Source organism: Chiloscyllium plagiosum, unplaced genomic scaffold (genome assembly GCF_037043375.1).
Source record: "Chiloscyllium plagiosum isolate Xiang-an unplaced genomic scaffold, Cpla_swu_hap1 HiC_scaffold_4, whole genome shotgun sequence".
Lineage (NCBI taxonomy): Eukaryota > Metazoa > Chordata > Chondrichthyes > Orectolobiformes > Hemiscylliidae > Chiloscyllium > Chiloscyllium plagiosum.
The window spans coordinates 45,996,088-46,009,127 of NW_028270142.1; the positions used below are offsets into that span (position 1 = coordinate 45,996,088).

The following is a 13,040-nucleotide window of genomic DNA, read 5'->3' on the forward strand; positions in this document are numbered from 1 at the left end:
GTTCTGCCTCCGTTCTCTCTGGCCAAAGGTTCTGTCACATTGGCACCTCTCTGTCTATAAGTGGCTGCCAACAAATATCTGCTATATGATACACAAAGGTGAACAGTATTTCAGCAGATTGTTCTATATCTTCTGGAACTTTCAGTTTGAAGTCAATCATTTCAGAAATACTACTGATGATTTAAAAAAAATAGTTATATAGCACACTTAAGAATGTCCTAAAGTCCTTTCCAGCCAATGAAATACTTTTGGAATGAGGTCACTCTTATGATAAAGAAAGCACAACACCAAGTCTAACTGCAGCAAGCTCTCACAAACAGTAATATGATAATGACCAAATAGTAGAAGGTTTTAATAATGTTTAATAAGGGATAAATATTGCCAGGACATCAGGGATAATTCTCCTGATCGTCTTCAGAATTCAACTGTGGGATCTTTTACTTCCATCTGACAGGGCAGTCAAATTTAGTCTCATCTGAAGAGCAACACTTCTGACAATACAAGACTGCACTGGAATGTCAGCCTTGACTATGTGCTCAAACATATGGAGTGGGCCTTTAGCCCAAGACCATCTGGGTAAGAGGCAATTGTGTTACTGTTAGAGCCATGGCTAACACCACAGTTAAAGAGATAAACCTTTTCTTGTGAGGTAATTAAGCTTCATTATCATAAGGTACAAACAGATCTTCAATTTCCATATTGTTGTACATATCTGACAAATGGAAAGACAATTCTGGGGCAGCATTTTATGACATTTAATCAGTACCTACATCAAAAGAGTTTGTTAATTGTAATGACAATACTTAGTGATAGCAGTATTAGATAAAGAATTTTTTCTTCTTTTTTTTCAAGCATAACTGATATTTTTATTTTATCTGACTTTCAGGGATAGTTTCCAAGGCATATGAATGTAGACTTAAAGGCCAAGGAGCACAGTTTGTCGAAACGGCTGTTCCAGTAAATCCACCTCGAGTAGTTTCTACTGAAATTACAGGTGATTCACTCGGTGGCTGCATTGAACAGCAGGAATCAGCTGACTCCATCGGGCAGGTGTTTATAATTCAAGGCTACCAAGTTGGATGTGGTGAGGAGATTTCAATTGATACTTCAGTTGAAGCTACTGCAGCAGCAACTCTCCAGACTCTAGCAATGGTGGGTCAAATGACTCAGGTGGCGAAAGTGATGCACATTACTGAAGATGGCCAGATCATAGACACAACTCAGACTACCACCCATGTAAGCAACATGGTTCCTGAGCAAACTGTCACGCAACAGCCAATATCAGATGCCACCCAGGAGGCAGCAGGCAAGGAGCCAACTGAACAAGGGAGTGCTACAGAAGCAGCCATTGCCATGGAAACCCTGACAGATTCCAATCAAGTTGAACGAGTAGTGACACAAGAAGATGAGGCAAAGCCTACTTCAGAGAGGCCCACAGCACTGGTTGCACTTCTGTGTGCTGTCACAGAAGTGGGTGCAATAGAGGCAAGATCAGCTGAGCAGGAAGGGAGTGAGTCTACACAAGAGGGGTCATACTCAGTGAATTCTGCCATTGAGAATGTCATTTCAACCCAAAAGGAGTCAGTACATGAAGGAACAGAGACATTTCACAAAGACCAAACTGTCCAAGAAACCACGGAGGCTGAGGGAACGGTGTCAAACATTGAGCAGCAAATATCTGTGACCACCACACAAGAAGGATCCCAAGTTGCTTTCAGTGATGTGGTGCAGGAGGTACTGCAGTTCACTATGTGTGATATGAGGACAACAAGCCATATTGTGAAAGATGGAGTTACTCGTGTCATAGTTGCTAAGGAAGGGACCACACATGTGGTTGAGGGGGCATCTCAGATCATAGTGCAAGAAGGCGAAGAACAAACTATAGCTACCAATGGACATCCAATGCGCCTGGTAGATTCGTCTGGTGAAATATCACAGATAATAATTACAGAGGAAGTACTACAAGCTATGGTTCAAGAGACCACGGGTCATTTGTCTGAAGAAGCAACTCATGTGATTGTGACAGAAGTACCACACAATGTTGTGAATGGTGATCACTCAAGAGCAGTAACTGAAGTTTATCCACAGCGTGTGATGGAGCTGGTGAATGAGGACATGTCATCATCCAGTCAGTCAGTGGCAACAGTTGCTTTGGCAGAGTGTTACACTGAGGACAGGTCAGAAGTAGTTATGATTGAGCTGCCAGCTCAAGAAGAACAGGAAATGGAAATTGATGGAATCCAAGAAGCATGACTTGATATTAGTTGGGTAGGAAGCTCTGTCAAAAACCAACCATTTGCTGATATTCCATCAGATGTACAGTTCAAAGCATGATATGCTCAGTATGGCAAATGCATTCCCTGTGTCTGAGATTGGGGATCAGAACCACGATCTAATGGAGTGAGAACAAACTGTATTGATTTCACTGGAACAAAGGAATTTAAAGAATTTTGTTGCTCATAACTATATTGTCCAAGTTAACTTAATGCATCCATTTATACCATCCATTTATGGTTTTGAAAGCAGTATAGTGGAGTTATACATTGATCTGTATGTTGGTGTATACTCCAATTCTATTGCACAAAATTTCTTATCTCAGTTATGACAGTAAAATGATTTAGGAGAACATTGACACACATTCAAGAACAATCTGAATAGTTGTTTTCAGAGGGGGTTCACCTCAGTCTCAGGGAGTGATCGGGGAACCACCAAGTGGGGTAAGAAACGTAGCCTGATATTAGATTGGATGACACAGTAAATTTCCCTTTGTTTCCTGACTTGAGCTCTAAAGCCTGAGGGTCCAGCAGCTGAATTGCATTAGTGAACAAAACTGAAAGTGTAGAATGTAGCTTTCATTCTTTCATTTTCTTCTTTATATCAGCAATGTCAAGAAGCAAAGTGAAAGTCAGCCAGATGGCAAAAGGGTCAGGATGGAATGATAAGATGGGGGGTGGGTTCGGTGGGTGGCAGTTGTATTGCGCGCATTTTTCCTAACTTTGTTTTAAATTCTATCAACAGAGAAATTAAAATGAATTCAGGCACATTGCATAAGTTCAACAACCATGAAATTCTAGATGTTGTTAGCTGTCTCTTTTTGTTGTTGAAATGCTGATTTTCCCAGACTTAGAAATTCAGAAGCATGCATTGAACTTGCTGCGGGTTTTCTTTTGCTTTTTCTTTTTGGGAAGTAGGAGGTAATATCAAAAGGTGAGATGATTGAAATTTAAAAATATAAGTTTTATTCAGCTCAGGTGGTCTGTTTAACTATATAACAAACGCAATATAATATAATAATGTACAATTTTATGTTTGACAATCATTAACATGGCTTTAAAAGAAAAGTTTCTCTGTTTTTCATTTTGTTAACTGCTTGTACCAATAAATTGTTCTGTTGTTTAAAAAAAAGGACAACTGTATAATTCGTGGATTTCTCTTGGAAAATAATTCAACAAAACTGACTTTAACTTTTTTTAAAAAAAAGAGAATTAGGTGCTTGGCTGGTACCCAGTATTCTAAGTGATTCATATGTTTACCAATTATGAAAATAAGCCCTGTTTTAATGTACAATTAGTGAATAACAATTTAATTATATGATGTGCTTTACACATGGAGCAGCAGCCAATACACTACTAAATCTGTCAAATGCATATAAATATTATTTTATACATTCTTAACAATTTACTATGTTCACATCTACTTGTTTTTGTGTGTCCACTTAACATCCTTGAATTTTCATTCTGTCGCAGAAACATTAATTGCAATCACTGAAGAATCAGAATCAGAATAATGTGGAAAATGATTGTTCAATAAAGGGAATAAAGTGACCAATATATTCAACCAATAGTTGCCCCATCCATGAGTTTCTGTGGCTGCCATGCTGCTCCCATACCTTCCAAACTGGGACCTGGCTAACTACATTTGTTGAATTCCAGATGCTAAGAATGGAATAAGAGGACTCGAGGATGATCAGGACTCTCTTTTTTGTGTGTGTCACATATTCAGTGGAGTAGGAATGGTTTAATTCTGGATCCCTGCTCAAATGTGAAGGAAGACTGGAACAGGAGAATTTCATTTTAAGCAGCAATTCGGGTTGTCTGCTGTTGATGCATTATTGTTGCTTCTCTTGAAATGATGCTACATTGATGATTATTGTGACACATAACAGCATTCTAATTTATCGAATCATACAGTACATTGGTGCTATACCATTAAATTGTTTCCTAATCTTGTGCTTTACATTATTTAGCTTATTTAGGTAAGACCATTGCTGAACTAATCTAAATATACTCTGCTAAAGTTTTCTTTGAAAGATAAGTTATAACTGCATAGTCGTTCAATTTAGTTCAATTTTTAAAGATTCCCTTCTATTTAATCAGGAATATAAATTGTTATAGAAGCTGAGGAGTTTCCATTTCTGAGAAATTGTAAGTACAGTTCCAAGTCTGAATAATTGTATAGCAAAACTCAAACTTGTGTCTAAATGCACCCAACATCATAACTTTGGAAAGGTGGTGGATAGCAGACCATTTTATATAAATGTTTAGATTTTAATCTGGAATTTTTGTGGATGCAACTTGTCACTGCTTAAAAGGGTAAAGACAGCACTGGAGGAAATGGCTTTTCTCAACAATGCCTGCACGTCTTACCTGACTGAAATGGGGAGCAGGAGAGATGGACTCTTTGGAGACTCTTGTAAGAAATCATTGAAGTCACTTTCTAAAGGTTACCATCTTCTTTCAATGCTATGGTTTTGCCTGCCTGGAACTCTACTGCAGTTTAAGATGATGTTCATGGGCTAAGCATAAGATTATTCCTCCCCATGACTCTTCAAAGTGGTTTATTTATGTGAGCAGATTCCTCAATAGCTTACCTTCACTATGATTAAGCTGTCCACCAAAAACCTAAGCACAAGAATCCAGGTTGGCAATTCCAGTTTCAGTGCAAAGTGTCTGGCTGCACTGCTAGAGGTGTCAGCTTTCAGGTGAGGTATTAATTTGAGGTGCCAAATAACCTTTAGGTGAATGTAAATGATTCCATCACACTATTTTGAAAAACATTGGCATTCTGATCATTAGTTATACCTTTACTGACGTCACTGAAGCACATTATCTGGCCATTTCACATTGCTGTTAATGTGTCCTTGCTGTGCACATATTGACTGCTGAATTTTCTACATCACAACAGGCTATACTTCTGAAGTATTTTATGGCTATAAAGTGCTTTGGGAGATCCTGTGATCATGAAAGGTGCTTCATGGGACGTAAGCAAGTTTTTTTTTGTTCTCTCCTCCACTCATCCCTGTCCCCACCCTGTTCCACCTGCAATCTAGGTACATACCTTTGTTAGTAGATAGCAGCATAATCATTAGTCTAGTAATCCATAGTCCCAAGCTAATGCTCTAGCAATATGGATTCAATTCCCATGGCAGCTGGTGAAGTTAAACTAAATTAATAAATATGGTGACCATCAAACTGTCATTGTAAAAAACTTATCTGCATACACTAATGTCCTTTAGGGAAGTAAATTGCTATTCTTCTCTGACTTGACCTACATGACAACAATACTGTGTTTAACTCTGAAATAGCTTAGTAAAACCACTTAGTTCAAAGGCAATTAAGGATAGGCAATAAATAGACCTTGCCAATAATGCCTATGTCCCATGAAAGATTAATAGGACACATCCCGGTTATTATTGGAATAACTCTGAAGCTATGAAGCAAAATGATGTATTTTTATGCTGAATTTTAATTGCAGTTCACTCATGTAACTTTTCATTCTCGATAGTGAATGGAAGCAAAAACAATTGAATGAAGGATCTGTTGAGGCTTTGCACTACTCAAATTAAAGATCATAATCTGTAGATCTTGCCATAGTCACTGGGGTAGTGCGCTGGGTATGAGGACCAGTCATTGCCAGATTCATCAAAAAAGTTAATTATTATGAAATATCTACTGAAATTTCCGAATTTACCCAACTTTCAGACTCAGGTTGATAGAAAACATGAACCAGGCTCCATACTTAGCAAGAATGACTATTTACTACATTTAATTAAACTCTAATTACAGGTAAACAGTTACAAACTGAATCATAGAATTGTGAGAGTGGAAAGAGGCCTTTTGGCCCATTGTCTCTGTATTGGTTCTATTATCTAGTGTCAATTTCTTGCTTTTCCCAGTGCACTATTTCTACACAAATAATGATCCAATGCTCTCTTAAATGCCTCAGTTGAACCTTCCTAAACCACATTCGAGTGCATTCCATGCCAGAACTAGTTACCTTGCTATGTATAAAGTTTTTTTTATTTCACATCAACGATGCCTCATTTGCACATCTCTTTAAATCCATGTCCTATCATTCTTTTCTCTTTTACAAGCAGGAACAGCTTCTCCCTATTTACTCTTTTCAGCTTGTTCATGATCTTGAAAATATCTAACAAATCTCCTGTCAGTCATCTTATCTCCAGGGTGGACAGTTCCAAATTCTTCAATCTACCCTCATAATAAAAGTTTCTCATTCTTGGAGTCATTCTTGTAAATTGCTTCAGTATTCTCTCCAATTGCTATAACATAGTCCACACAGCTGTATCAGTACTTCAGCTGAGGTCTCGCAAGTATTTTGTACAAGTTCAGCATCACCTACCTGCTCTTTTACTCTATGCCCCTATTAATAAAGCTGAAAACACTGCTTTATTAACTGTTCTTTCCACTTCTCCTGTCACTTCGATGATGTTTGTACAACTAGTTCCTGCATCCCCTTTAGAGCTGTCCCTCATATCTTATGTTGTTGACCAAAGTGAACAAACTTACACTTCTCTGCATTGATCCTCATCAGCTATCTATGTGCCCCCACTCCAGCAACTTGTCAGTGTCGTTTTCGAGCTCTGCACTGTTCTTCTCGCAATTTACATTTCTTCCAAGTTTAGAGTCATTTGCAACTGTAGCTGTCAGCATATCACACAAAATAAAACCCTATTCCCCTTATAAACTTTCCCTTGCAGAACGTGCAGACAGATGTACAAACAGTGAAATAACACATTGATGGAGGGGAAAGAAATAGAAAGGCAGTTCAGTAATCTTTGTCAACAAATTCTGTTGATTTGATTCCTGATCTGAAAGTTTTATTCTGGCTTCCCATATATGAATGCTTCGACTGGTTTGCAAGAGGCTCATTCACTTGTAACATCAAATATAATTAAATGTTATAGCTTGCAACAACTGATTGTTTTCTTCAGATTTAAAGTCAGTTTTAACTGCAGAGAACAGAAAGACTGTTTCTGAGCAGGTGGAGATCAAGTCCCTTCTCTGTATTTTGTTTCCAGCTTAAAGCTGTTCAGTTACCTGAAAACCAATCACATAGTTGTTGGCAAGCAAAAGGTTCTTGTCATCACTAATCCATGGACCAATCAACTTATTGTTGCTACCCATTTGTACATGGAACCTGTTTGCTCCAATACATCTGCAACCACTTCAGTTATTGCTTGTACAAACACAATACTTGCCATAGATGTAAGATTACTCACTTTCAAACCACGCAAGCATCCTTTCAAAAGACTGTTTTTAAAACAGTCTTTTATCATTTCCATCCACAACTTAAAAACATACACAAAATAAAAATACATGGTCTTGATACTACCAGGAATCAAAATCCCAGGAACCTGATTTTTTTATTAGTCCACTTAAAACTTCTCCCTTCTTTGCAGCTTCCCTCCACTCTTGCAACCATCTTTTTCCATTCTACTCCCAACTCCACAACCACCTCCTTCCACGACATAAAGTCACCCCCACACCCCTCTTGCAGACATCTTTTCCTCTCCCATTATTTTTCCCATCTCATGAAGTTTCTGTCTCCGCATCCAAGTATACTTGGAGCTATCTTCCAACCCGACCTGTGCACCTCCTAGCAGACTTTCCCACTGTGTGCAGACTAAATAGAGCTCCCAGTCTTGGGGGAAAAAAAGGACACCTGGCTCACCGACCCACTGTCAGTGAAAGATGCCATATTTTACCCTATCCCAGCTTCTGATCCTGATAGATGGTCCTTCAGCAATTCTGTAACTGCTGGTTGCTCCTTCATTCACAAGCTGGCTCTCTCCCATCTTTTCTGCTAATAGGTTCCCTGAAGCAGTCAGAAACCATAGGAGATAACCAACCTGTGCTTGGAGGACCAACTCTTCACTATTTCCTACTATTGTATTTACTAGTGAGAAATTTTCTTAAGGTTGATTGTCTCTGTGAATAAATTTCCTTAGACATTTTAAGGACTTTCAGGGACAGATTCGCTTTTCATCCCTGTGTATTTTTCTTTCTCTTCTGTTTCTCTTTCTCTTAGTTCTAAAATTTCCAGATATTTTTTGTTCCAGTGCACAAAGAGTGCTCGTAATGCCATTTGTGGGTTTGCCCACGACTGTGAGGAATTGGAGTTGGGAGGACAAAGAATGCAATTTGTACTACTTTTGCATTTGATGTGGGATTATTGTCAGGAAGGTGAAACCAGGACCAATGCCATCACTTATGAGTATTCCTATCTCTTATGTTGTTCCTCTGTATTCCAGTTCTCTTTTGTCCTGGTTCATTCCCTCAGTTTTCTGATTTCCTTGTCCTTTCTTTCTTGAATGCCCCCTTCCCCTCTTCCAGATCACAGTTGCTCTCTTTTTCATTCTCTCTATCTTTTACAGGTTTACCTAACTTCCTCTTCCTCATCTCTTGTTTCTTCTCTCCCCATTCTCCTTTTTCTCTCTTTTCTTCTTTTATCTCCATTTCCTCCTCCCACAGCACCCTTGTCCACTCACCATTGCCACTTTCTCCATCTCAATTTCTATCCATGAACAAATAAAAAAGTAAAATCAGGTTTGTCAGTTGAAATACTTTGAACAAGTTGGGTCATGTTGGCTTATATCATAAAACCTAATTCTAAGGAGCAGAGGTAGCCCATTCAGACCACCAAGCCTGCATCATCATTCAATGAGATCATGGCTGATCTGATCATCCTCAGCTCCATTTGCCTGCCCGATCCCCATGACCTTGATTCCCTTATTGATTAAAAATCCATCTGTCTCAGCCTTGAATATACCTAATGATCCACTCTCTGTAGCCCTTTGCAGTAAAAAAAAATCCACAGATTCACAACCTTCTATGGAAAGAAAGTGCATAACTTCACACTTTCCTATGTTATATTCCATCTGCCCACTTACAAAACCTGTCTGTATCCCTCTGTAGATTGTTTGTGTCATCCTCATACTCCCTTTCTACTTTTCTTTATGCCATCTGTAAATTTGGTGTTAGTACATTCACTTCCATCATTAATATATATTTTAAATAATTGTGGCCCAGCACTGACCATTGTGGCACACTGCTAGTTATAGACTGCCATCTTGTCAATGCCTCCTTTGCCCTATCTCTGTCTTCTATTAGTTAAACAAACATCTCTCCATGCAGGTATTACCACCCCCACCACCATGGGCTCTTATTAGGCAGCCTTGTATGTAGTACCTTATCAAATTCTTTTTGGAAATCTAAATATATTACATCTATTCACATCTCCTTATTTCTACTCCATGTTACGTCCTCAAAAAACAATAATAAATGTGTCAGATGTGATTTCTCCTTCATCTAGCTGTGCTGATCTGGCTTGATTTTATTATATATTTCTAAAATGCTCTGCTGTTACATCCTTTATAATTGACTGTCACATTTTCAGATGACAGATATTAAGCTATCTGGCTAACAGTTGCCTGAATTTATTTGACTCTTTTTGAATAAAGGTGTTAGATTGGCAGTTTTGCAATCCTCTGAAACTTTTTCCAAAATCTAAGGATTCTGAAAAGATTTCTATTAGTGTATCCACTACCTCTGTAGCTATTTCCCTTAAAATCCTCGGATGCACTCAATCAGGTCAGGGGGCTTGAATTGAATTGAATTTATTGTCATGTGTACCAATGCATAGTGAACAGCTTTGTCTTGTGAGCAATACAGGCAGATCACATAGTTAAGTAGCATAGATAAGTAAATGCCAAGTGAACAGCAGCAAAACCACAAACACAGGTACAGGCAAATGCTAAGAGTTTGTGAGTCCATTCAGTATTTTAACAACAGTAGGATAGAAGCTGTTACAAAACCGGCTGATGCGTGTGTTCAGGCTTCTGTAACTTCTCCCCAATGGTAGAGGTTATAGAAAAACATTTCCAGGATGAGATGGATCTTGGAGAATGCTAGCAGCCTTTCCTTGACAGCGAGCGTGGTAGGTGGATTCTATACATGGGAGGTTAGCCTTTGTGAATGTCCGGGCCGTTCACCGTTCTCTGTAACCGTCTCCAATCTTGAATGGTACAGTTGCCATCCCAAGTAGTGATACATCCGGACAGAATGCTCTCGGTGGTGCACCTATAAAAGTTGACAAGGGAATTCGCCATCATGCCAAATTTCCTCAGCTGCCTGAGGAAGAAGAGACATTGTTGAGTCTTTGTAACCAGTGCGTCCACATGAAGAGTCCAAGAAAGCTTGTGGTGGAGGACCACTTTATTGGCCAACAGTCCTGATAGTTTTCTCAGAATGTTTTCACCAGTGATAGTTACTGTCTTTATTTCCTTTGTCCCTCCCCAACCACCTTTTAACCCTTGATTATTTAGTATTTTTAGAATGCTTTTAATGTCCACTACTGTGAAAACTGATGCAACCCCTCTGCCATTCCCTAGTTCCCTATTATTGTTTACCAGGCTTGTTCTCTAAGGGGCCTAAGTACACTTTGGCTTCTATCTTCATTTTTATATATTTAAAGAAGTTTTACTGCCTATTTATATATTACTTGCCAGTTTGCCATCACAGTTAATTTTCTCCCTTTTTTGTGGTCATATATTGTTGACTTTTAAAACTTTACTAATCTTGTCGGACATTACTAATCATTGCTACATTGTATATTTTTTCTTTCATGTTAATATTATCCTTAATCTTCTTGGTCAACCACGGCTGGTTTATCCTCTTCCGAGAATCCTACTGAAATGCATTTTTGCTGTGGCTGACAAACTGTTTCCTTAAATGTCTGTCTGCCATTGTTCTTCAATCATATTTTCTGTTAAATTCCTCTCCAAGTCCAATCCAGCCAACTCTGCAATTACCTTTATTTAAGTTTGGTATAGTTATTTCTGATTCACTTTTTTTGACCCTCAAACTGATGCTAAATTCTGTTACATTATGGTCACCGTTCCCTGGGGAATCTTTTACTCAGATCATTTATCAAACCTATCTTACTACTTTCTATCAGATGCAGGATTGTTGGATCCACAACATATTATTCCAGGATATGTCCTAAACGCGTTCTATGAATTCCTTCTCGTGGATACCTTTGCCAATTTGACATTTCCAATCTGTGTGAAAATTAAAGTCATGCATGATGAGTGTTTGGCCTTTTTAATGCCCTCATTATCCAATTTTTTTTCTCTCTGTCCGACAGAATAACTATTGTTAGGTGCGTATAGATTACAATAACTGATTTTTTTCTTCCCCTTGTTATTTCTTAACTCCAGCCAAATGGATTCTACACTATGCAATCCTCGATCATTTACTGCTCATGAACTTATTCCATCTTGTACTAACAATGCAACCACACCACCTTTCCCTTCCTTCCTTCTTGACCTTTTGAAAAGCCACTTACTTGTGAATATTTAGTTCCCAGATTTGTTATCCTTGTAACCTTATCTCCATAATGACTGCAAGTTTGCAGATATTAATCTCTATTTTTGCTGTTAACTAATTAATGTTGTTTTGAATGCTACACACATTTAACTAAAGAGCCACTAGTGTTGCTTTTAATACTGTTCCTCCTTTTATTCCATTTTCTGATTATACTTCTAAACTCTGTCTTTGCCTGTCCGACTGAGGATATCATTGCCGAAATAGGTGCCCTGTAATGCCACCACATCCTTTTGCTTTTTAAGCCTCCAAATCCCCCTCATGATCCCTCTCCCCATAATTATCTTAAAGCCCACTCTATATCTCCAAGTTGGCTACTTGTATATCCACCCAACCAAAATGGCTGAGAGGATTCTGTTAAAGAGGGTCCAAATTCAGCCAGTTCTTAATTAAGTTGCTATTTCATTGCTCCCAATAAAAATAAACTTCCTGAAAGCTCACAGTGACAGAATTTTAAATGTGGAATTTCATAAATTAAAATATTAGGCATTTTCTTACCCTTACCCAGAAATACATGCACTCAACCCTTGTTTTCTGTCATTACATGGTAACTAATTCATGTGCCATATGTTACCCACCCATGTTCCTCCTTTGTCTCTCAAGACAAACTAGCCTGAAGTACCTGCAATTAGTTAACACAATTTTAAGACCATTCACCCATACATTAAGACATACTGTAGATATTATTGGGGTCAGTGAAGTAGGATTGACAGTTGAAGTTGTGGGCTGCTGGATTATGTGATACTTAAAATTATAGCAGTCTGGAAATAGAAACACATCAACAACCTTGTGATGCCTTCATTTTCTCTTCCTCCTGGAGAATCAAAGAGAAAATACTGCTGAGAAATATATGCAAAGATTTTCAATGTTTGCAAGGCCTTCTGCTTCCATCACCCATGTCTTCATGCATCCTTTCTGTCATACTCTACATATGCATTCAGTGGGATATAGGTATATAGAAATACTTCAACACTTACAGTACAGAAACATGACCATTTGACACCAAGGTCCATGCCATTGCATGTGCAGCTGAAATAGTTCAGGTTAACTAGAACCAAGAGTACAAAAATTAGGTCAGAAGGAGGCAATTTGGTTTGATTTTATTATTGTCACATATACTGAAGTACAGTAAAAAGTATTGTTTTGCATGCACTCCAGGCAAATTATACCATACGTAAGTGCATCGGAATAATAGAATAGAATGCAGAATATAGTGTTACAGCTACAGAGAAGATGAAGAGAAAGACCAAGTTTCTTTAGAGTTCCATTCAAAAGTCTGATAACAGCAGGGAAGAAGCTATTCTTCATGTTGTTGATACGTGTTTTCAAATGTGTTTATCTTCTGTCCAATAGAAG

The 13,040-nt window shown here is 38.3% G+C and overlaps 1 protein-coding gene across 3 annotated transcripts in view; it reads left to right on the forward strand.

Annotated features, from left to right (window-relative positions):
- Nucleotides 1-13,040, forward strand: part of LOC122549216 (zinc finger protein 407) — a 525,130-nt gene that overhangs the window by 481,865 nt on the left and 30,225 nt on the right. For 2 of the 3 annotated variants that reach the window (XM_087986220.1, XM_043688646.2), the window contains exon 9: nucleotides 887-3,834. The exons of the other annotated variant lie outside the window; for it this stretch is intronic. In XM_087986220.1, the coding sequence (XP_087842346.1) occupies nucleotides 887-2,253 (1,367 nt within the window). In that variant the 3' untranslated portion in view covers nucleotides 2,254-3,834. Of the gene's footprint in view, nucleotides 1-886; nucleotides 3,835-13,040 lie in introns of those variants that run through there. 3 annotated transcript variants of the gene reach the window in all.